Source organism: Gallus gallus, chromosome 2 (genome assembly GCF_016699485.2).
Source record: "Gallus gallus isolate bGalGal1 chromosome 2, bGalGal1.mat.broiler.GRCg7b, whole genome shotgun sequence".
NCBI lineage: Eukaryota > Metazoa > Chordata > Aves > Galliformes > Phasianidae > Gallus > Gallus gallus.
The window spans coordinates 114,787,121-114,810,820 of NC_052533.1; the positions used below are offsets into that span (position 1 = coordinate 114,787,121).

Sequence of the window (23,700 nt, forward strand, 5' to 3'; positions counted from 1 at the left end):
GAGGAGGCTGAGGGGAGACCTTATTGCTCTCTTCCTATATCTGAAAGGTGCTCACAGAGAGAGCAGGGCTGGTCTCTTCTGACAGGTGACAGGACGAGGGGAAATGGCCTTACGTTGTGCCAGGGTAAGTTTAGGTTGGATATCGGGAAAAACTTCTTTACAGAAAGGGTGGTTAAGCACTGGAATAGGCTCCCCAGGGAGGTGGTTGAGTCACCATCCCTGGATGTGTTTAAAAACCATTTGGATGTGGTGCTCAGGGCCATGGTTTAGCAGAGGGTTGTTAGAGTTAGGGTAGTATGGTTAGGTCGTGGTTGGACTCGATGATCTTTAAGGTCTCTTCCAACCTGAGCAATTCTATGATTCTATGAACCCGAAATAAAAGCTGACAGTGCGTTAACGCTGCTGAGCGGCGACCGCTGCGGCCAAAGGTCCCCGCCGTCCCGCCCCGCGGCGCCGCCGTCCCAGCAGGCCCTGCAGCGCGATGGCGGCCGGGCGGGACAGGGCCGTGAGCCTCCTGCGGCAGCTGCAGCGGGCGGCGTGAGTGCGGCCGGGCAGGGCCCGAGGGGGCGGGCGGGGAGCAGCAGGGGGCGGCATGCGCCGCGCGTTCGGACGGGGTGACCGAATGCCTGCAAGAGGCTGGGAGGGATACCTTCGGGTTTTCTGCCTTAGTTTTTTACCCTTTAAACGTCACTTTTGTTTTTGTGTTGTGTTTTTTTGTTTGGTGATTTTTTTTTTCTTTCTTGCCGTCTAGATGTTGGTGCCCGACTCACAGCCACACTTATTCCCAAGGTATGGTTTAAATTGTGTGTCTGAAGTAATTCAGCGTGGCATCGTGGCCATCAGTTACACATACTGCCTGGGTAGGGGGTGCACGTAACGGGTAGAAAAGAGAGCAGTGAAAGCGTAAGGTGGGCAGTCTCATATTTTGCAGCTGTGCAATAATAAAGATTTTCGTTGGAGAGATCCCGTGTCTCCATATAAGCTGCAGCCAGCGTGTCCTGCCCTCCTTCCCCCTGCTAAAAGGCAGGCTGCACAGAAGCTGGCTGCTGCTGCGCATAGTCATAGTCACAGCGTGACCTGAGTTGGAGAGGACCCACACAGATCATTGAGTCCAACTCCTGACTCTGCACAGTACCACATAAAAACCAAACCCTATGTCTGAGAGCACTGTCCAAATGCTCTTTGAACTCTGGCAGCTTGGGGCCGTGCCCACAGTCCTGTGCAGCCCGTTCCATGCCCACCGCCCTCTGGTGCAGACCCTGTCCCTCACCCCCAGCTGCCCCTCCCCTGACACAGCTCCATGCCGTTCCCTCGGGCCCTGTCGCTGTCACACAGAGCAGAGCTCAGCGCTGCCCCTCCGCTCCCTGTGAGGAGCTGCAGCCGCCATCAGGCCTCCCTCAGCTCCTCTGCTCTGTGCTGAGCAAACCAAGGGGCCTCAGCTGATCCTCATATATCTTGCCCTCCAGATGCTTCCCCATCTTTGTAGCTCTCCTGTGGATTCTCTCTAATAGTTGTGTGCCCTGTGTACTAGACTCAGTTTTATTCCATTTTTGATTATAACTTTTTTTTTCCATTTGTCATGGCATAAGTTGGGCTTTCCATTCCCAGCCCTTCCTTCTCTTGCCTGAACAACTCCTGCATGTCATCTTTGATCACACAACGTGCCCTTCAGAGCTCTTCTCTCCCTTACTGCATTTCTCTGGAGCTTCTCATGCTGGACTGCCTCCTTTGTCAAGTACAATGTCTACAGCTGGACAGTAGTTCTGCTGTCACCTGAGCCATCTCAGCTTCACAACTGCATCTGAGGGGGAAAATGTATATCTGTTATGCTTTAAAAAGAAACAAATGAAGTGAATGAAAAGGAGCTATTCAGAAAGATGTGCTTTAATGTGGGGATTGCCATCTCAGGCTTTTTACGCAGTCAGTCCAGAGGAGGTGACTCACTTAGGTCAGGGTTCAGGAACATGAGCAGGAGAAGCCACACTGGTGATGGAGGTGCCTCTGCAGGAGCTTCTGTTTTGGGAGTCCAGGTGAATAACCATGTGCCGTTTAGTCTCCACATGTTCTTGTTCCTCACGTTTCACTCTTAATACTCTAAGGGTACAATACAAGATACAATAGATATAATTTCTGGAAGAATTCATATTTGGGGCTGTAATTTTAGTAATGAGTGGTTCTGAGTGGTTTTGTTTCTTGTGCTTTACTGAAGACACTTTTTAAAGAATTATCATTGCCATTTTACATTTACCAGTGTATGTTCAGGTAGTTATTTTGCCCAAGACCATCATAGAGCAAGACAAAAGCACAGCTGAGAAATAGAATCCCATTTTTTTCTACTTGATTACCTCCTCAGTCAATTCAAACTAAACCCTTGTAACTAGAAATCTTAATTAAGAACGCTCTCTAAGTTTTAGGCAGAAATTGGTTGTATAAAGTAGCAAGGTGATATCAGTTCCGTAGGTCTGTAAGTAACGGGATTGGCTTAACAGTGACTAGCAAAAAATATATGTATATTGTTCATTGTGATTGTTGGTAGTGTTGAGGGAAATGCTGCAGTTTTTGAACTCACCAAAATTCTTCCTGTAAGTTAAGTTTTGCACAAGAAAATAACAGCAGGTCACCTATTATATCATCAGAAAGCAAGTGAGTAAATCTCTTGGACATGTTCTTAGCCTGTCAAATTAATGACTGGGAGTACAGCACATCCATGCTTCAGGAGAGGTCAAACACGTACAGCCTGGCAAGAGATGGCAATGAAAGAGCGGACAGCAGCTGGCCTGGGCTTGAATAGAATGCACATAAAGGATTTTAATACATCTATCTGTTACTGTTGTGGGTCAGTGCTTCAGTGCACCCCAGAGTGTCTGTAAGACTCATTATGGCTTCACTCATTGGATCTGAATCCAATCACTTTTTTTTTTTTTCAATTAATATAGCAGACAGAAGGCATGACTTCAGCTGGAAGAGTAGAATGCCTCATCTGATCTTTTCTTGGAGACGAATGGGCTGTTTCAGTTGATGTGGTTTGTTTCACTTTGTGACAGCATCAGGATATGCAAAAGAGAATTTTGTGAAAATTCATGCAAGAATGATATGGCAAAGAGAAGTCATGATTGAAGTACTGTCCTTACAAATATTATTTCTACTAAATAATGTTGATAGTGACATCGATTCATATAAAAACTCTATTTATTATTAGCTATGCATGCAGTTTCTTAATTTTCAGGCAAGTAGTTCAGTGTCACCTATAAGTTCAGGACCAGTAAGAAGTAAAAAGAAGTATAAACACCTATCATAATAGTTTCCACACGCACAAAAGGCACTTTCAGTTCAGAGGTGTATGGAGGATGTCTCTTGTTTTTGTCATGCACGTTGTTCTGAAGGTTATCACGTAGGCCCTGTGCATTTGTAACAACTCTCAAACAGTATGGAGCATTCTGTATGCCCTGCAGATACTCAGCTGTATGTATTTACCATATGTGCATAAAAATTCATATATATTACAAGTTCTTGTGCAAATTTCCTGCTAACTTACTCAATTTGTATAGGAATGAAATCGTAAGGAATGAAAAACTATCTTGAATCTTATGAATCAAAAGAACTCAAATGGTTCTATGATTCTAAGTACTGAGATCATTTAATTGCACAAACAGCTGAGGACAAAATGGGTGTTACCCAGACGAGCAAAGACGACCCGTGCCAATGTTTTGGTGATTTGAAAAGCAAAGAAATCTGTCATCTTTAGTATTGCTGTAGAGATTGAGGTCACTTTTTGTTCCTTAATTTTAATGTTTAATTTTCATTTCAGTTCCTGAGCGGGCTACCCTGAGAAATACAGACTATGCATTTGAGGTAGATTTAATAATAAAGTATATTTGATTTAAAAATAGAATGCTTTTTACTATCAAACATGGCATTTAACAAGTGCTTGCATTAGTAAATATGTAAATTTCATTTTGATTGCTTGGGGCTTGATGACATATCTTCTCTTTTTCTACAAAAAAAGTATGCTCTTTATTTTGCAGATGGCCATTTCAAACATCCGATATGGAGAAGGAGTCACTAAAGAGATTGGCATGGTAAGCACTGTTAATGCAAATCCATCGCTGGTTAAGAGTTATTTTCTAAAGGGCTGCTAGTGCTGACAGCCCATTTAATATGTGAAAGCTCATATATTGTGTATCTATCTGAACCTCCACTGTATGTCCATGTAGTCCCGTAGGTATGTATCTGCGACTCCTCTTTTTTCTTTAGTTATTATTGTTTCAGAAGTCTTACAAGAAGCACCTGCTTTTCAAGGTTTTGCTAAATGATTCAGCTGTTTCGGTGTAGAATTTAAATAGGTCAGTGTGTGATTCCACACCAATTGTTTGTTTTAATTTCATTGTTACTGTAGGACCTGCAGAATCTGGGTGCTAAAAGAGTTTGTTTGATGACAGATAGAAACCTCTCCCAACTGCCTCCTGTAGATGCAGTGTTGAATTCCTTGACAAAATCTGGTATAAACTTTCAGATGTATGATAACGTCCGGGTGGAGCCAACAGATCAGAGGTACTGCTTCTGACAGCATGTTTCTTAAAGGGGTGCGGAGGCTCTTTCAGCATGCACTGCAGCTATTTGAACACCTCTTTGTGACCTATACATCAGCCTTAATTGTTTTCCCGTGTGCTGTTTTCCCCCTGACTAATTGGAAAGCTTTCCTTGTTTTCCAAGTTTCCTGGATGCCATTGAGTTTGCTAAAAAGGGGGAATTTGATGCCTATGTTGCCGTTGGAGGTGGGTCTGTGATAGACACCTGTAAGGCTGCCAACCTGTATGCCTCCAGCCCTACGTCAGACTTCTTGGATTATGTCAACGCTCCTATAGGGAAGGGAAAGGCTGTCACTGTGCCCCTTAAGCCACTCATTGCAGGTAAATGCATTGCAGCAGAGGTGTGTGGGGGGGGTGAGGGGGAAGAGAAGAGGATCCGTTTCTGTGGTCTCACAGAGGATCTTTTCCCCTCCCTTTGACCTTACTTTTCCTCTAGCTGTATTCAGCAGTAAATCTGCTGTTTGCTTCACAGATTTTGTCGTTACTTGGTCTTATTGAGTTGAGTGTGACAACCTTTTACCAAGAAAAGCAATCAAAGAGGCTATTTCTTTTGACCCATTGGCTTCCAATCAGGAATACTTCCAGGATTTCGTGGATCTTGCCCTTGTGGTGGCACTATTATTGTATATTTATTTATTTGGTGGGAATATTTGTTGTCTATTAGATATTTGTTTTTATTTATTAGTTTTGAATGCCCCCTCCCTGGAGGCATTCAAGGCCAGGCTGGATGGGGCTTTGAGCAACCTGGTCTAGTAGAGGTGTCCATGCCTAAAACCGGGGGGTTGGAACTAGGTGATCTTAAAGGTCCCTTCCAACCCAAACCATTCTATGTTTCTACGATTCCATGATTTATTTTGTGTTAATAGGTATTATTTATTATATGTTGTTGTCCTTGTTCTTTTCTTTAAGTGCCTACAACAGCTGGAACTGGAAGCGAAACCACTGGTGTTGCCATTTTTGACTTCAAGGAGCTTAAAGTAAAAACTGGTGAGACTTTTTGTTTGCTATTCAAAACAATTTTTGTATCCCAATGTCTTCATTGTTTCCTCGCCTTGAACAAGAGGGATACTGCCTGTCATTTCAGATGTCATTTCATTTGATTCAACTGCCACAGACAAATTTGAAGCTTAAAGGTTTCCTCCTCAAATTAAATTTATAGCATATTAACATAATGAAATGCCTGTGCAATACAGTGGATTACAGTTTGAAGGCAAACCAGGATACTAAAATCCTTCAAGTCTTTAAATGGCAGAAAATGTTAATAGCAAAGGAAATTTCTACTTACATTCAGGGTCAACCAACTGTTCCTTATTTCCTTTGTATTTTTCTGTCTGTTTTTAAGACTTATGCTTCTTTGTTTTGTAATTGCAACCAAATGTTCCCTTTCCTGACTTCTGAAACCTCGGGTCTGAGATGCTGTGCAAATAAAGGGCACTGTCTTCCTTTGACCTTTTCATCTCTGGAAAATAAGGATTACAGCTAAAATGTCATCTTAAGCTTCACAGCTATTCTGAGGTTTTATTTCAAAACATGTGGATTTTATATGCTATGTCTGCAGTGGCTGGGACCCAAACGTGTGTGCTGAGAAGTTGTTGACCGTAGCTCAGAGTTTCATAATCTATATGTAGTCAGTCAGTCTGTCTGTCTGCATGGCTCTCTCTCTCTCTCTCAAAGCTACATCTGTGTCACCTTAGCCATGATATGAAGGCAGAGGTCACAGATCTGAAGATACAGTAAATAAAAGTACAGTCTACTCAAGGAGAGTGACAGAGAACACTGGTGTAATTTACTTCAGGCAGCAGTCTCTTATGGGGACTTCAGTAAGATTTAGATTCGTAGTTCTCCCTTTCTCTCCCTTTGCTTTTCTCTATGTATTTTCAAATCATTTCTCTTCTTTATTTGTATGTATTGAACATTAAACTTCTGTGGTCCTGTTTTGTTGTAAAAACTCTTTAACTCACTTCCCTCAAATATATTGCAGGTATTGCTTCAAGAGCCATCAAGCCAACGCTGGGTATCATTGATCCTTTGCACACACTGTCTATGCCTGAGCGAATAGTGGCCAACAGTGGCTTTGATGTGCTTTGGTGAGTTTTCTGTGTAGGCTACTGCTTGATTTTATTGCAACTTTCTATTTTTGCTTAATGGCTGTAGAAAAAGTGTACTTGAGGAGTTGAAAATGAACTTTTTTCTTCCTCTCTTGTTCTTATTAAGGTGATCTTTGTTATACTTTCCTCTTAATTGTAATGCGCTTTTCACTTGTTGGAAATCTATCCTCAGCTTTAACCTACAGCTTTTAACTGCTCAAAATACACAGAAGCTTATAGTCTGGGAGTCAGAACTTGCCTTGCTTCTGGGTGCTACGTGCGTTAGAGTAATAGATGCATAAGGAAGCTGTGTGACTTCTCAAGCTTGGTGAGTTGTTCTGACCTACAGTGCCTAACGGCATTTCTTTGTAATTAAAGATGTTCTGTCTGCAGTTTGTACATCTAAGTGTAGCAATGTAGGCAGAGCCCCCACTTCATGTAACCAGCTTTATGACTATCTGGGAGATAATACTGTTGGCAGTGGGCTCCCCCACTTTAATAACTCATTGTTTAACCTTCCTTTTAGCCATGCTCTTGAATCATACACCGCTCTTCCATACAAGATGCGCAGTCCCTGCCCTTCAAATCCAATCAACAGACCAGCTTACCAAGGCAGCAACCCCATCAGTGATGTCTGGGCTCTTCATGCCCTACGCATCGTAGCTAAATATTTGAAAAGGTAATACCTTTAACAGCCATCCCTCCTCACAGAATATTTAGTCTTCAGTGCTCAAAAAGAAAAACTCGAGGTTTAGTTTGAAGTAATGTATTAAACCTACATTTTCTACCTTGAGTTTCTCCTGAGTTAGGATTACTCCTGTAGAGGTAGCTTTTAATGCTTCTGCGGATCTATTTTAGAAGTCCTCAATAAAAAGTATTTATCATCACTCAGTTAATATGAGAGAAGAAATCATGTATTTTTGAAGAATCCTCTTTCTTTGGCATTGTGAGTGGAATACTTAAACTGAATGAGACATCACGCTGGTGTCATTTTCATAGCTTTCAGTGTAAATTAGTGTACAGATGCATCCATCGAGAAGATAACCCCATTCATGTAAAAATGTGCAAAGTTATGCTTTTACTGAAAACTAGCTAATGCCTTCAGCTTAAATTAAGTTTTGACTTAATGGGGAGTTGGATTTGATCCTTAGCTGTGAACTTTTGGTCTGTATAAAACTTTTATATACAATGTAAGTTTGTGTTGAAGTTCAGTATGTTACTTTGTTGAAGACTTTTTACAAAACCTGGCCATTCTAAGTGTCTTCTGTTGTTCTATGGAATCTATTCCCGAGACTTTTTATCCCTGCTGTTAACCTCTACCAGCAGCCTGATGTGAGTGAAGGCAGGGAGGTTTGATGGGTGGTAGGGTTCAGAGCAGCACCTGCTGAAATGGTCCTGGATCTGCACATGGGGTTGTCTGAATTCTTTGACAGAATTGTTGAAACCACCACTAAACTGGATACAGCTCATTTAACCCTATTTACTCAGTTTTTGGCAAAGTGAAAGGAAAGACACCCTTCACTGAAGCAGTTTGATCTTCTGATCAGGATTGCTCTTTGGCTGAAGTGACAAACTGATCCCATTTCCAGCACTTTTTTTCCTCAGCTTATCTGGGAGATTTTTTGTAAATCTGTAAAGAAACCATTTTTCCCTTCTCTGCCCTGATTTTCTACTCCATGCGGGAATTCACTGGTACTGTTGTCTCCATGGTGTGCAGAGCCATCAGAAACCCTGAAGACCGTGAAGCAAGAGCCAACATGCACCTTGCAAGTGCTTTTGCTGGTATTGGCTTTGGCAATGCTGGCGTTCATCTCTGGTAAGCACAGGAAATATTAATCCCTTCACAGGCATTGCTGCCTTTTTTTCCAGGGTATATGATAAGACATTGTAGCATGTTGCTGTTTATCTCAGGGAGAACCGTATCCTGTGAGACGCTGATAGTTCTTGGTGTGTAAATGTATTGAAGGTTTGTGTATTGTGGCTTGTGATACTCCAGTCAAATCTTGTGAGATTTCCAAAACACAGCCCTCTTTACCTTTCCTGACCACAAAAGTAAGAACTATGGTTAGAGAAAAAGAATCGAGGACAGCCAGAATGTTGAATTCTGTGTCAGCTGCTCTGCAGTCAGGCAGCGCTGAGGTAGTCTTGTGCCATTCCTGAACTGCTGCAATTGGCAGAGTTTGCCCATGGGGCAGGTGTTCAGCAGGTTGAAATGAGCTGTAGTAATATTGTAATGCATACTAGTTTCATATGGATGAAAATCTCAGACAAGCAAAGCTGAAGCCTGAATTATTAGCAGTCTTTCTTTTCATTTCTTTTGGTTAAGCAAGTCCACTCTTGAGTTATATTCTAACAACGTAGTTATTTTTCTCATGCAGTGTGATCAGGTGGGAGTGCAGTTTGTTATTTTTGGCATGTTTGCATTACTTTAGTACCTGAGCATCTTTTTGTTGAGTCAGTGGAGTAATACAAGATCTTCACACTCACAGTGCAAGGAGCTGCTGCTCTTGCTGTTTTTACAGCTGGGTTGCAAAGGTGCAGAGACTGAGGGTTATCTATACCTGATATCCATACTGTGTCTGTGCCTGAATACCCTTTGTGTGTCTGTGTCTAAGACTTGCATACAGAAGGCTGACTGCACAAGGGACTGAGCATACATTTTCCAAATACTATGCAAGTTGCCCTAATCTCTTTCTCTCTATTCTCTGTTCCAGCCATGGAATGTCTTACCCTATTTCTGGTTTGGTGAAAACTTATAAACCAAAGGATTATAATGTGGATCACTCTTTAGTGGTAAAACTTGATTCATTTTTGTTTTCTTATTATATTCCCTGTTATCTCACATTAATGAGCGCCAAAGCACATTGAAAATGCAAACAGATGTGCTATTAATGTGCTTATATGTATACATATATGTATACATATGTTTGTGTTTTTTTTTCAAGCCACATGGCCTTTCTGTGGTGCTGACATCCCCAGCAGTGTTTGCTTTCACAGCACAGGTACATCCTGAGCGGCACTTGGAAGCTGCAGAGATATTAGGTAAGGATCTCTATGGATTCAACTTACTCATGTTTACAAAAGTTGTTCCAAAATGCCTTTTGGGGAGGGAAAAAAATGTGTGTGGAAGCAATTGTAGTGGCTGTTGTGGAGTTTTTGTGTTTAAAAAACAAATGTTGGTTTCTGGAGTCTAATTTTTTGTACTGAATAATGTAATGAGAGAAGCAAGCTGGAGAACTCTGCTTCTTGGCTAGAAAACTGGAAAGCTGACATGAGCTATAGATAATTGTGTAAATCAACAGAGCATAACTGTGATGGGAGTCTCTCAGTGCTTTATGGAGAGGGGTTACTGTAGCACTGATACCATAAAACAAACCGGTACTCAGGTGCATCTGTTACCTAAAAGGAAGTATTTTGCCTAACAAATTCCCTCCTGTTGCACTGAATTAGGACAGTGATGTTCTGGAACACTCCTGCTCTTTTCGAGAGCAAACTGTAACTGTGGTTTTCGGTCCTTCTAACGTAGACCTAAGCTTATTTGTAGGTGATGGAATTTCTGAGTGGACAACTTCAAGGGAAAGCATTGTGTAGCTGTTCTGCAGTCACATCTGTGATGGCTCAGAAGAGGGCTTTTCTGCTTCTTATCGTCATAAAAGTAAATGCTGCAAGCTGACAGCACATTTAAAAATTACATTTTCATACAGCCCTTTGTAAATCTGTGCAACCCATTGCTGGAAGGTGTCCTGGAGATAAGATACTCTTCACTGCACCCCCAGCATAACTGTGTATAATAAACTAGCTTTCAGCTGCGTGTTGCTGGAGCTGTTAGCAGTCTAGCTGTGGTATCGTGGCTCCCCCATGGGCTATTTTATTTACACCTAAGGTCAGCTTTTCTGCCTGTGCTACATTCTGTGTTGTAGCTACACTGCTGCTAATGCCCATGCTTGCTGTTTTGAGCAGTGAGCAATCGCAGTCACATGCACAGCAGTGTAGACAGCAGAGAGAAAGTGGGTAGGGCAGCTCTCCTGGTATTTGGGAAATTTGTATTCAATCCCTTGTATGGTCAACCTTCTGCATGCAAGTCACAGCAATCCAGTCACATGTACAGCTTCCCCGTAGAAGTAATCTGAAGGCATCGCGGGGTCCATCAAAGAGTGGGACTTTTATGTAGAGGATGAAAATATCACGGTCACATTAAAGAGGACGTAAAACATGGTCAGAAAAAAAAATAGATCGGTGGGGAGGGATTAATTCAAATTACTTTTTAATTGCTGATTATGAAGTTTGTTCAGCCTTCCTCCAAAGTACGCGGTCCTGTCTGTGGTCAGAAACAGAATGCAGGCGTAGCTGGAATCATCTGCTAAGCTACAAAATGCCTGTGTTCCTATAGCAATGACATTCAGCTCACATAAAGCAGACTAAGAAAATGTTGTTGGAAAACTGGCCTGCACAGTGCACGTCGGAGGATTTGATCTCTGGCTCTCCCATTTTAAAAGTAGGAGTGAAAAAGCAGTTCCTTTAGGTTCTGTGGTATGAACAGCTGCCAGAAATTCTGCCTCTAAAAGCTCCATTAATTTTCTCAATAGAAATTTAAACTATGTTAGTGCCTGCCGTGCTATAAAGTGACTGACTTTGCTGAGATGACACGTGGAAATGAACTTGTTAATTCCCAACTGGGCTATTTACTTTTTATTCAGGTCTGGAATCCAACTGACTCCAGTAGCTGATTCAAATCTGTCACGTTGCCAAATACGGTGACTAAGAAAGTATTTTATAACGTGGAGAAGATTACTAAATAGTTATGTTGTATGAATATGCAGCTGTGAATTTGGGTACAGCCAGAGAAAGCTTAATTACCCCCCTGGGAGGATTCTTAAACAGTTGAAGTAGGCGTGCGTGTGGCCAGATATTTGCGGAGTGCCATCAAAGGCTGATGGGTCCTTTAGGATGATGAAAAAAGAAAGTCACAGAACTATAGCTGTGTTTTGAAACTCTCCTCCGCATTTACTTTTTTGCCTCTGTTCCTTTCCCTTTTCACTTTACTATCTGAAGGTACTGGAATTGCCTTTGTGTTCTCATCACTCCTCTACAGCAAAACCCAGGGTAAACTTAGGTAGCGTGGCATAATTCCAGTAGCATAAGTCTTCATACCAGACTGCCATATGTTCTTTATCAAGTTCTCCCAGACAGTCCCTACTGCAGTACTGCCACTCTTGCTACCCAAACGTCTGAGACACTCAAGTGAGCTTATTGCTCTCCTGTTCCCTTAGTCACTCTCGAACTGCATGAGGATCACAGAAAATATTTTTCCTGTAGCTATGTTGTGTTCTTACTCATTCTCTCAGTATGGAGCTTGGACCCAGCATAGCTCTCGTGTAACATCATTGAGGTTACGCAGAGAATAAATTTGGCTCATCTTGCTTGGGAAAGAAGACATATGGAGGAAGCTGTCTTCTATCTGGCCATATAATTTTTAATTTTAATACGGTCCTGAGCATTCATTGCAGAAAGGGGAGCAAGCTATTCTGTAAGGAATATCAATAACCTTTCCTTTTACATTGAAGCTTCCATTGCTGTTGAGCAGATGTTTCAGATATACCAGTTCCTCCTCTTCAGTTCTGCATGGCTCTACACGTCAGCACGCGTTCAAACTTTAGGATCGCTGTAACCCATTAAACACTGCCCTGCCGTCTCCTGTCTTTCTCAGCCCACACATTCTCATCCTCTCTTTGAATGCGTAATAGAACAGAACAGGGAGGAGAAAATTGCTTGTCACTGGTTTCCTCATCCTCTAGATGTCAGCAAACTCAAGGCCTGAAATAAAACCGGCGTTTGGCACACTGTCCATAAAAATAAATACCACTGACGTTCGTGTGCTAGCTGCTTTCCTCCCAGCAGTTAGTCAGACTGAAAAGTGCTTCTCCCTGTAAGCACAGAGGGAGGGGAAGTTAACTTCATGTGGCAGTTAGTCCTTCTGGCAGCAGTTACCTGCTTCTCCCGATCTTGTTTTATTTTACTTCTCGCAAATTATTCCAACTTCCAAATGAAGACTGACTCCTCTTCTTACTACATGTTGCTTTTAGAGCAGCGGCTGTTATGTATGGATATGTATTCAGCTGATATTATGATTAAATTAAGTCCAGAACAGGCTTCCTCCTCTCTCTCCACCCTACAGTCAAGGCATTATGTCTTATTTTAGGAGCTGACATCCGCACTGCCAGAATCAAAGATGCGGGGTTGATTTTGGCAGACACGCTCCGGAAATTCCTGTTTGATCTGAATGTTGATGATGGCTTGGCTGCAATCGGTTATTCTAAAGCAGACATCCCTGCATTAGTCAAAGGCACTCTGCCTCAGGTAAGACAGAAAGTAAAAGTTTTTCTTGTCAAACAAAATAGAACAGATTTCTTTAAAAGCAGAACTGTTTCTTTCCAAGCAAATGTTATTTCTAGTCCTACATGAAAACAACCATAGTGGAGAAAATGAGGCGCAGTCAACTTCTCTTTCCTCTGCATAGTTTAAGTTTTCATTTTCGGTGAGATGGAGTGCGTGCTGCCTTCTGTTCTTTGCCCAGATTTGGTCTCAAACAAACTTCTATTTCATTTACTGTCCTCTCGCTGCGCTGATTAATTGTGCTGTGTAAAACAAGGTAACCCGGTAGTTTCTCAAACCTCATTTTTGGACACGGGATATACCACGGTGCAGATGTATTTGTGTTCCTTAATAGTTGATTACCCACACAGGTAGTCCATACAGCCTTTGATAAATTTTCCTTCCATCTTGCAGTAGGCTTTCTTCAGAATGCAGCACCCACCCGTTCACGTTGGCAAGGCTGCACGTTGCAACTGGTGCTGCTAATAAATCTGCAGGATGCATTCCGTGCTGTGAAGTGCAGGCTGCAGACTGGGAACCGTGTTGGGTGTTCTAATTTGTACTCCAAGTTAGAACAGAAATTTGTTTTCCTTTTTAAGTGAAGTTGTTGAAACCGATCCTATTCACAACACAGCAGTGAGCCTAACTAGCAAAGAACATCATGTCCCAGGGTGGAAAATGTGGCTGGTCCTGTGTGGGATTGGAGGGGGAGATGAGGAAAGCTGAAAGCAGGAGGTAGCAACGTAAAACCTGCAGACCTGCCAGGGGTAGCTGAGGGGTTGCTGACCCACGGATTGGGGCATTATTGGCACAGAATGGCTCATTACTGGCACTGTATCAGACTTCCCTGAGTCAGAAGGGAGGAGCCGGGGCCTCGCTGTCTGGGCATCGGGGCATAGCAGCCTTGTGTGGAGGCAGTGCTGGTGCTCTGTGCTGACCAGGGATGAGGGAAGAGACATGGGCTGTACCTGCAGAGTGACTGTTGTAGGTAGAGGTATGTGCACAAAGCTACACTTTTCAGACTCATCACAGCTCATGCTGGTCATGCTGGTTACCTCTCCATGGTGGCCCAGCATGGCAGATAGGAACCTCGCAGTGTGCTGGCTGGTCTCAGCTGGGAAAAATCAGTGTGCTTACAGGGATGGACCCAGCAGGCAGATGTCAAAACAGGTCATAGCAGGATAAACTCCTTTTTGCCAAAGTGACAGCATTCACCTAGAGACTGCTTTGCTGAGAAACGGTGCCTTCCTAGTGTGTCTACGCAGGTGGCTGTAAATCTCCCCGGTGCTTCTGTAAACGTTACATTCATTGACTATTGAAAACATGAAGTTACTAATCATGACTGTACACGGGCACTGATTTTAGGCTGTTCAGTGGAGTTGTGTCACATTTCTGCAATAACTGAATTCCTACACAAATACAGCTGACTCCAAGCTGTCTGGCTCTTTATTAAGCAGCCTCACTGCTTTCCCTTGCTGTCTTTCTTTGCTGCCTGAGCTGCAGTCACTGCTATTGTCCCCATCTACTGAGCTCCCTGGTCTTTGAGAGATGTTGTAATCTGAATATATCAGTCCCTAAAGATTGATCTTCTCGTTCCAATACTGGCAAATGAGTTTTAAAATGGGCTCTGTTCACAGAATACTGCCCAGCAGTGTGTACGGGTCTGTGTCTGGCAAGACCCATGCTTGAAGTACTTGGGTTTGCAACTGAACTGCTTTTTAATCTTGCTTCTATGTGTTTAATTACAAGCAATTTTTAGTTAATAAATTCTTGGCAGTGTGGTACAGTTGATGATGCTTCAACCTTAATTACTTGATTACTTACTTGCAAACCTTTGTTATTCTCTGTGAAGGACACAAGCACAAAGGCGCGTCATTCAGCCGCACACTTAGCTGCTCTTTGATTCAATCTGTTGACAACCTTCTCTAATCCCATTTTTCTTCCATCCTGCAGGAGAGAGTGACTAAACTGTCACCACGTCCCCAAACAGAAGAAGACTTATCTGCCCTCTTTGAGGCCTCCATGAAGCTTTATTAGCTTAAACACTACGCTCAGAAGTGTGCTCTTTTCTAACACAGAGGTAATTTCTTACAGATAGGGAGATTTAATTTTCTTAAGAGAATGGAAGAACTTGGGTGTCTTCCACTTCTGTCCCATTGTGCGCTGCCAAAAGATCAAGGAATTCATCTTAGACTAAACCACACTTGGAAGTGAAGGCTTGGTTGTGTTTTTCCTTGCTCAGTAGGCTGTGGTATTACTCGCATAAAGGTTGAATCAGACATCTAGCTTTACTGAAAGCTTTCTTGTGCTTCAGAGGTGGTTAAAGGTGAAAACTGTTCTTAAGGGGTATTCCAAAACATTTAATAAAATACTGTTTTTATTTCAATTGTCTGTAATTTTGCTAGGAAGCCATGCTATTTAAGTAATAGGTGGGGTCACTTTAATTAAGGAGGAGCAGTTCCCTTCCAGAAGATGTCAGCTTGCTGTATTCCTTACCACTTTATCATCTTTTTACCATCTTGCTTCACAAGGAAGGCTTTTGAAGGGGGTAGTTTATTGTTTATAAGGAGAAACATACATACTTATTACACATTTGGAAGTGGCTTCCAGAGATTTTGCTTTGGGTTAAAGTTTTGAAAATTATTTTCAGATATTTGTCTTTTCTTTCAAGATCTATCTAAAGCATGCAGAGAAGGAGCAAATAGAATAAGGCATGGTTGCACGCTGAGCAGGAACCACGTAACAGCCAGACATCATCCATCACAGTCATTTCGTCTCTGTGTTCCCCTTTCCTGCTGCGTTCTGTGGAAACTACCAACTGTATCTTGCTTCTGTGGGAAAGAATTGCTTCTGCTGAACTTCTGCAGATGCTGCCATTCAGAGCACAGCCACCAGCTTGAGGAAGTGGCACTGCGCTGTGGTTCACTATTAACAAGTGGTGGCGTAGCATATGGCTGCGAGTGCCCCACTGGGAGTGCTGGTTAGACGTGGGAATGAGTGTGCACGTTCAGAGCAGTTAACCAGCTGGTTGGTTGTCAACTGAGAAAGGGAAGTGGGAAAGGGAGAAATGAAACTAAAATTTTAATATTATATATATATATATATTTAAAGCATACGTGGTTGTGTGTGCAGTTCATTTAAATCAGGTTCTGCTTTATGTCGGACCGTTTCAGCATCAGATACATGCAGTGAGCACAGCACAAGACAAATGCAAGAACCCCTTAACCTCTGGTGTTCTCATTTCTGTCTGCTAGGAAGGGAGCAGTTCTTCAGCATGCCTGTTGAAGCTGAAGGCTCCGTACATACACCTTTGTGCTTTTGTGTTGATCTGCTAAAATTAGCACTAAGCTGGGATCTGAAGACAAGTAGGTCCCGGATGTTGGCATCAGGTCTGTTTCATTGTTCAGTTAAAGCAGGTGGGTTGGCTGCTGGTTGGAGACCAGAGATACTCATAACAACAGAATGGGTTTAGAGGCCATAGGGGCTGCAGTGCCAAAATACCTCAGCCTGTTCCGGAAAGCACATATATTTTCCATGTACTCCTGAATCTTGTCCTCAACTGAAATTGCCCAGAGGAACCTCTATCACAAAGACTGCCTTCCTAATAAGTGGCAAGGGATTCATTTGGTTGTATTCTGTGACGCTGCCATATTTGTACTATTCTGTACTGGGAGAATCTGGTCTTTGCCTTTGAACATGGCTATATTGTGCACATGAATTGTGCACCCCTCCTTTCTGTAGGGATGGGGGGTGAAATTGTAACTGATGGCTGGGCATTTGTGTGACGCACGAGTGACTGCTTCCATATGAGACTTCTGTTACAGCTCTGTTGCCGAAGGCCCACAGGATACATCTGTTGCTACCTTGAGATGATACTGGAATGCAAATAATGAACAATACCGTGCTTGCTATAAACACAAGATTATTTGGAAACATTTGAGAGCCATGCTTGACTCTGTCATGTTAACTTCAATCTCACCAAGTAACAACTATGAACAAGAATCATTCAATAAAAAAACAAGCTTTAGTTGGCTTCGAGGTGCACAGGGACTCCTCCTACTGGGTTGTCTGCTTGGTGAGTCCGTAGCCACAGGTGACTACTGAAATGAATATTGGAGAAGTTCCAGAAATAATGGCACCCCAATCACTGCACTGTAATTCTCTGTACATTCAGGAAGCTTTCTGTATGCTCTATTCTTTGTAGTCAGTACGTAGTTGCAGGAAATACTACGTATTTCGTGACAATACTCCAAATCCTAGTATGTTATACCTGTTAGCAGTAGAATATGATTGATTTCTTCCCCTTCCCTGTGGAGTCACAGTTTTACTTTCTGACTTAAATAGCTAAGAATACACAAAGGAATTTGTCAGTATTTACAAGGGCTGCTCTGAAAGTAATGCCTCCTATTTTATTATACTGACCCGTGACATCAGAGGCAGCTGTTGGTGGTATGGCAGCAGAGGCTGAAGGTTCCCACCAATACTCCATTCCATGTTGTTGCCGTGTGACAGATGGCAGCAGAGGGGCAGGTAATTAACATGGCTAAATCTCTGACAACTCTCACGGTTGTCCTGTATGAATAAAAGTGGAAGAAACTACAGGTAAGTGTGTGAATGCTCATCCCTCGTCGCATTGTGATCACTTCAAGGCAGTGTGCCAAAGCTGTCGTTTTCTGTCTTGTGGTTGGCTTTCCACCCCCCTGAGACCTGAAAAATGGATGAGGAAGAGTGTTACTTAAAAGTCACACAGCAAAGCTATCTCTAGACACTTCCATAACCCCCAAGTAAATCTGCTTAAGCATCACAGAGCTACAGGACATGTGCAGTACATTTTGGCCTTCAGCATCTCCAGCCTCATAAATCTGTCACTGTGCTCAGTGTATCTGTGGAGAAGAGAAAGGGCAACATGATGCAGTACAGCAAAAGCCTAAAAGTATAGTATGCATTTTGCCTCAGACCACCACTGTGTGCTTTCTAAATAAAAAGGCACTTAATTTAAATTCAAAATAGTTGTTAAACACTAGCTCGTGAATAGGGAATACCGATCATTTCCCTCATCTCTCCAAGAGCTGTTGTGATGGGACAAGAAATGGTTTTAAACTAAAAGAGGGGAGATTTAGGTTAGCTGTTAGGTGGAAATTCTTTACTCAGAGGGCAGTGAGGCGCTGGCACAGCTGCCCAGAGAAGCTGTGGTGCCCCATCCCTGGAGGCACTCAGGGCCAGGCTGGATGGGGCCCTGGGCACTGAGCTGGTGGGTGGTGGCCGTGCCCACAGCAGGGGGCTGGGACTGGGTGGGCTTTAAGATCCCTTCCAACACAAAGCATTCTGTAATTACTTCTGTGATTCTGTGGTATGTCACAGTGACTGTGGCTATGCAGTTGTACGTGAGATCAAGCAGAAGCTTACTCCTTTGCTCTGAATTTCTCAGGGAAACTGACACACAGAAAAAAGAAAAGAAAAATAAAGACATGTCACCATGAAAGCTTCAGTTCCTTTAAGTTCTCTTAAATGCAGCATTTCAGAACGCAGTTTTATATTTTGCCAGTTTGGGGCTCCCATTAGAAAGAAAAAAAAAAGCCATTCATTTTCTCTTTTCACCATTGTGCTGAGACAGCTGTTACAAGGGAGCTGGTAGAAACATCATGCAGTGAAATAACAGTAAAAGGAAGGATCATCTTGACACAGCTCAGTGGAATGTTTATTCAAGCCCTTAAGTTAACTGTTTTCCTATTAATAGCAGAGAGAATTAAAGAAAGTACTTTCAGGCTTGCCATGAAGAGTCACAGCCAGGTAAAAGCAGAGGAATTTTGGCATATCCTTTTGAGGGTGCTGGCCACTGACATCACATCTCAGAGCCTGGTTCTGCTATCGATGTGGGCAGCACGAGTCAACCTGTACAATCATAGACTCATTAAGGTTGGAAAGACCACTGAGATCATCTAATAGAACCACTGACCCATCACCACCGTGCCCACTAACCCACGTCGCTCGATGCAACATCTACCCTTTTCTTGAACGCCTTCAGGGATGGCAGGTAGCTCCACCACCTCCCTCCCTGAGCAGCCTGTTCCAGTGCCTCAATCCAGAAGCAGCAGGAGCCGTACTGTGGGCTCAGCTCCCTTACATGTTTAATTTGATCTAAGACTGCTGTATCATGAAATATATATCATAGCACAAACACGAGTTTATTGATGTGGAACAACAACTCTGTGTTCACTGACTTATAGTGACTTTGACCCACTTTAACAATACGCTGGAGCTTTTCGTGGGATGTGCTGAGTGTTTGACCATACAGCCTTAAATTAGCAACTTGACATTGAAATGCTGATTTACACCTGCAGTCAAATGGATAACACATGTTAAAGACCGATTGTCAGCAGCTCCAATACATTATTGCTTCATTCTGTGTCATTGTCACTTGCCTTTATGCAATTTAAGGACACCATTGTGTGGTATTGTTGGTATCCTATGGACACAGCTGTAGGGGGCTGACACTTTCTATGGAGTTTGTCATCTATCTAAAGCTGACATCACCTTCAAAAAATCCCTGTGAGCGTTGGGATGTTTAAGTGTTGCTCTATATTCTAAGGCCACACTGGAAATAAAGAAGAAGCTTTTTTGCAGGCATAAAAAACAGTTAACATTGAATAACTTGCCGTTCTGACCTTTTCACCCCAAGGAAGATTAATGGTCATTTAGATCAGAACTTCCCCCTGATCGCGGGTCTGAGTGCTGCAGGGATTCAGACAGACAAAGAAAGCCTTTTCCCCTCTGGTCACCAGCCCAGACCTGCGGTGTGTCTCCAGTGACCATGAGGTGGCCGCTCAGCCATTTCTGTTGGTGGCTGTAATCCATTTTGCAAGAGACTGGTCGCTGTCACTGTGTGCTTATCGGAGCAGTGAGGAATGGGAATTCCCACAGGCGGTTCCTGAATCACGTTTGCCTCACACTACTAAAGCCACACAGGCTGTATAACTCATTTCAGTGTTGCAGTCCTTCTCCAGGGTCACCTTTCCAAGCAGGGAAGGCCTGAAGCCGCATCCACGCTGTGTCACTCCTTCCCCTCCTGGAGGGCTTCAGCCTCTGCTCCCACTCCCACAGCACACGGGTCCTGTCAGGACACGCTCACAGCTGCGTTCCTGGCTCATCCCTTTGCTTTTCTCTCTCCCATTTCTCTCTGTGCACTGTCCGGAGGTGTGGTTTGTGCTCCAGGCGGGAGCTTTGGAAGGAAGGCTTTGCTCTGGAGCTGCCAGGTCAGCGTGCAAAGCGGCAGTGACATCCTGGTAGAGCACATCCCTCAGCCTTCATGCGGCCATCTCCCCGGTGTAGTTCCCAGCACGGTCATGGTGATGTAATTCGTACCTACTATATTTGTATTTTAAATGGAAGTTCTAAAACTAGAACTACTCCGTTATTAAAAGTGAGCACAGAGCTCAGGGACAAATTTTGATAGTAAAGTAACCGTTTCTGACTTCTGGTGACAGAGGGAATAACATCACTGACTGTAATGGCAGCAATGGCAGCTCAGGGAGCTGCTCAGCAGCGCTGAGCCAACTGCACCAACCACTGCTCTGCAGTGGTGTGGGGGCAGCTGGTGGATGGGGAGGGCCCAGCACGTTGTGCTTCGCTGGAGACATCTGCATAGCAAACAAGGCACTGGTAAATTCACCAGTGTACTGACAGAGGTATACAGTACAGCTGAAACATTGAGCTTGACTGTAAAAACGTGGTTACCAGCCACAGGACAAAAAGTTGAAAGAAAGGGCTGAAACTGAGGAGTCTATCTCTTGCTTTTTGGTCAGAATGAGAGGATATAGAAGTATTGGGATTCAGGGGAATGCCTAAGGTGAGCTTAAGCACTATGCGGCTACTAAATTTGCCACATGTGGCCTCACCTCGAGCACTGGGTGCAGTTCGGGTGCCACAGTATAAGGAGGACATACAGCTATTAGAGAGCATCCAAAAGAGGGCGACAGAGATGGCGAAGGCTCAAGAGGGCAAGGTGTGTGAGGAGCAGCTGAGGCCCCTTGGTTTGCTCAGCGCAGAGCAGAGGAGCTGAGGGGAGGCCTGATGGCGGCTGCAGCTCCTCACAGGGAGTGGAGGGGCAGCGCTGAGCTCTGCTCTGTGTGACAGCGACAGGGCCCGAGGGAACGGCATGGAGCTGTGTCAGGGGAGGGGCAGCTGGGGGTGAGGGACAGGGTCTGCACCAGAGGGCGGTGGACATGGAATGGGCTGCCCATGGCTGTGGGCACGGCCCCAAGCTGCCAGAGTTCAAAGAGCGTTTGGACAGCACTCTCAGACATAGGGCTTTGTTTTGGGTGGTGCTGTGTGGAGCCAGGAGCTGGACTCAGTGATCCTTGTAGATCCCTGCCCTCTCAGGATATTCCATGAAAAATCTCAGTAGCTCTTCCTGTTCCCGTTTACTTTTCCTTCTCCTAGGCTCACCTCTGTACCAGCATGCGCCATGTAATGGACAGAGCAGCTGAATGGCTTACAACCAGAACTGAATTAATTAAGATGAGCACTTTAAGTGTAAAGACTAATAGGGCAGAAGAAAATAGAGATCATCAGTTCTGTGAAAATCAGAATTCTTGGAGGCTGCACGACTTGAAAATGTCTGACCTCTATGTAGCTTATGAGCTTGAAAATTCTCTCCTCTGTATTTACAGCATTAATTCCTCCTGTTATCTGAGGTGATCTACTTTAATCAGATTCCTAGAAACAAGTCAGGTATTAAAGCAGAAGATCTTTGACACCTATGCTGGCAGTGCCAGCAGAGAGGCCGAAGACCAAATCATCAGGGAGAGCAGATCACCCACCTCATCCTCCCAAAAAGCCTTTTAGGATAATCGCTACCAGAGAATGTCCCCAGTTTCCCCTTCCATGTTCAAAGCCGTAGGACCATTTAGTACACTTCTCACACAGCAGTTGCTCTGAAGTCCCACATTTGGAATAGCCAGACATTCCATAATGCTCCCACCCCAACCTAAATCCTCCTCTGCCACAGTACCATCTCCTACGCTACCTCACAGCTCCAGACAGGCACCATCGCTTAAATCTACACATAGGAGTGCCCCCTATACTCAGTCCTGCCTTTCCACCCTCAGTGCAGCTCCTTGCATTTCCTATTCCTGTTTTCTAGCACTGTGGTCTCAGAGTGCCCATAGAATCATAGAATGGTTTGGGTTGGAAGGGACCTTTAAGATCATTTTAAACCAAATCTCATTTTCACACAGAACTTCTAGAGAAGGGATTGCAATCCGATATCCTCCAAAGACCTTCATCCCACAGAGCACGTGTGACACATGCAGCAGAAGGAGCTTGATGGCTGCCTGAGGACACAGCAGACGCAAGGAAGGAGGCAGTTCATGCTGCCTCACTCTTTCAGACTTATCCATGGGAGGAATCCCAAGAAGTTTTTGCATAATTATCCAAGCAGTGGATATGGATGTTCCTCCATAGGGTGTGAGATACTTTCTGCAGCTGCAGCAAAAGAGCTCCCACTGCTCAAATCCAGAAACCGCGTGACAAGCTTTAATTAAGGTGTTTGTTTACCCAAATATGGCTATGTTCTTATTAGGAGACAGTGGTCAAAATAATCTTAAAATGCTTGAAAGAGAAAATATGGGAGTGAGCAAGCCCCATCCAAGAATTATAGTGCCTTATTGTGGAATAAAGGATGTTGATAAAATAGCTTGAAAAATCGAGGACGAATGTGACTGAAGTTCAGCACCTTAATAAACTGTTATCACAGCCTGATTTGAACATATCCCTCCTTTGGCGGCATTTTTAATTCTTTCTGTGGATTACACCAGACCAGCGTACGAACGCTTGTAAGCTTCCACATGTCAGCTGGGATACACAGCATTGGCCCTGGCGTTAATGCTAGCTCAATGCAATCCTGCTGCTGGCACCAGCTACACGGGACTTGAACTTTACAGGGCTGGGCATTGTGCTCCTTACAAATCATTGTATGGGGTTACTCAAGTGTGTTTTACAAGCTTAGGGCAAATTTGTGAATGTCCAATTATCTAGATGTAACTTTTTCGGGAGGCACCAAGCAGGCTGCTTTGTTGTTGTTTCCTCGGGATCCTGCAGTATCTTTCTGTAACTACTGGGGATGCTTTCAGCCTGCTTCCAGGTCTGGCTGCTCTTTCCTCTCCTGATTACCAGAGGAGGTGTCCATGCATCAGCCCTTTCAGACTGCAGACATCGGCATCTCTCCTCATCCCCTGTAGTGAATGTGAAGCTCACAATGTTTTTTGTTAGTGCCTCAGTCTTCTTATTCCCATCTGGATAAAATCAGCCAATGCAGCTGCCAGCAAACTGAAATGTTACTTCTGAGAATTCTTCAGTTATCTGCAGACCATTCAGATGTACAGCAACACCCTGATTTGGAACTAGTTTTGCACAGTGCTGTAAGAATTAGCCGAAACTATGGGAAGCAACACCACCTGTCTTTTCCTTTCACTTGTAGGAAAATAGCAGGCTACGCATGACAAGATAACTTCACATTCTGCACTTGCTGTTCGTTCTACTTTTCTGTCATTGTCAGTTGCGATTCTGTGGCTTTAAAATCAAACCAAGCAGTTTTCTGGCCACAAAATCTACTGCGTGCACCACATCACGCAGAAGTGTTTCAGGGTAAGCGT

General features: G+C 43.7%; 1 protein-coding gene across 3 annotated transcripts; it reads left to right on the top strand.

Annotated features, from left to right (window-relative positions):
* The first annotated feature begins 466 nt into the window (after positions 1-466).
* On the top strand, positions 467-17,092 carry ADHFE1 (alcohol dehydrogenase, iron containing 1). Of its 3 annotated transcripts, XM_015282749.4 has the most exons (15): positions 467-537; positions 752-789; positions 3,809-3,852; positions 4,026-4,079; positions 4,397-4,551; positions 4,714-4,910; positions 5,499-5,576; positions 6,571-6,676; positions 7,203-7,355; positions 8,394-8,492; positions 9,391-9,469; positions 9,622-9,718; positions 12,876-13,033; positions 15,002-15,128; positions 15,720-17,092. In XM_015282749.4, the coding sequence occupies exons 1-14, from the start codon at positions 482-484 to the stop codon at positions 15,083-15,085; spliced, it is 1,398 nt and encodes a 465-aa protein (XP_015138235.2). In that variant the 5' UTR covers positions 467-481; the 3' UTR covers positions 15,086-15,128; positions 15,720-17,092. The 3 variants fall into 3 exon arrangements, with proteins under 3 accessions (XP_015138235.2, XP_015138234.2, XP_015138236.2); XM_015282748.4 differs by lacking the exon at positions 15,720-17,092 and having other exon boundaries at positions 15,002-15,434; XM_015282750.3 differs by lacking the exons at positions 3,809-3,852; positions 15,720-17,092 and having other exon boundaries at positions 15,002-15,434.
* Positions 17,093-23,700: the final 6,608 nt, after the last annotated feature.

What these genes read in the sequence shown, in the direction of transcription:
- ADHFE1 (XM_015282749.4), top strand. Translation starts at nt 482, where the DNA reads ATGGCGGCCGGGCGGGACAGGGCCGTGAGCCTCCTGCGGCAGCTGCAG. An exon ending in CCTTAAGCCACTCATTGCAG is followed by an intron (nt 4,911 to 5,498) that starts GTAAATGCATTG and finishes CTTTTCTTTAAG; the next exon opens with TGCCTACAACAGCTGGAACT. An exon ending in GTAGCTAAATATTTGAAAAG is followed by an intron (nt 7,356 to 8,393) that starts GTAATACCTTTA and finishes CATGGTGTGCAG; the next exon opens with AGCCATCAGAAACCCTGAAG.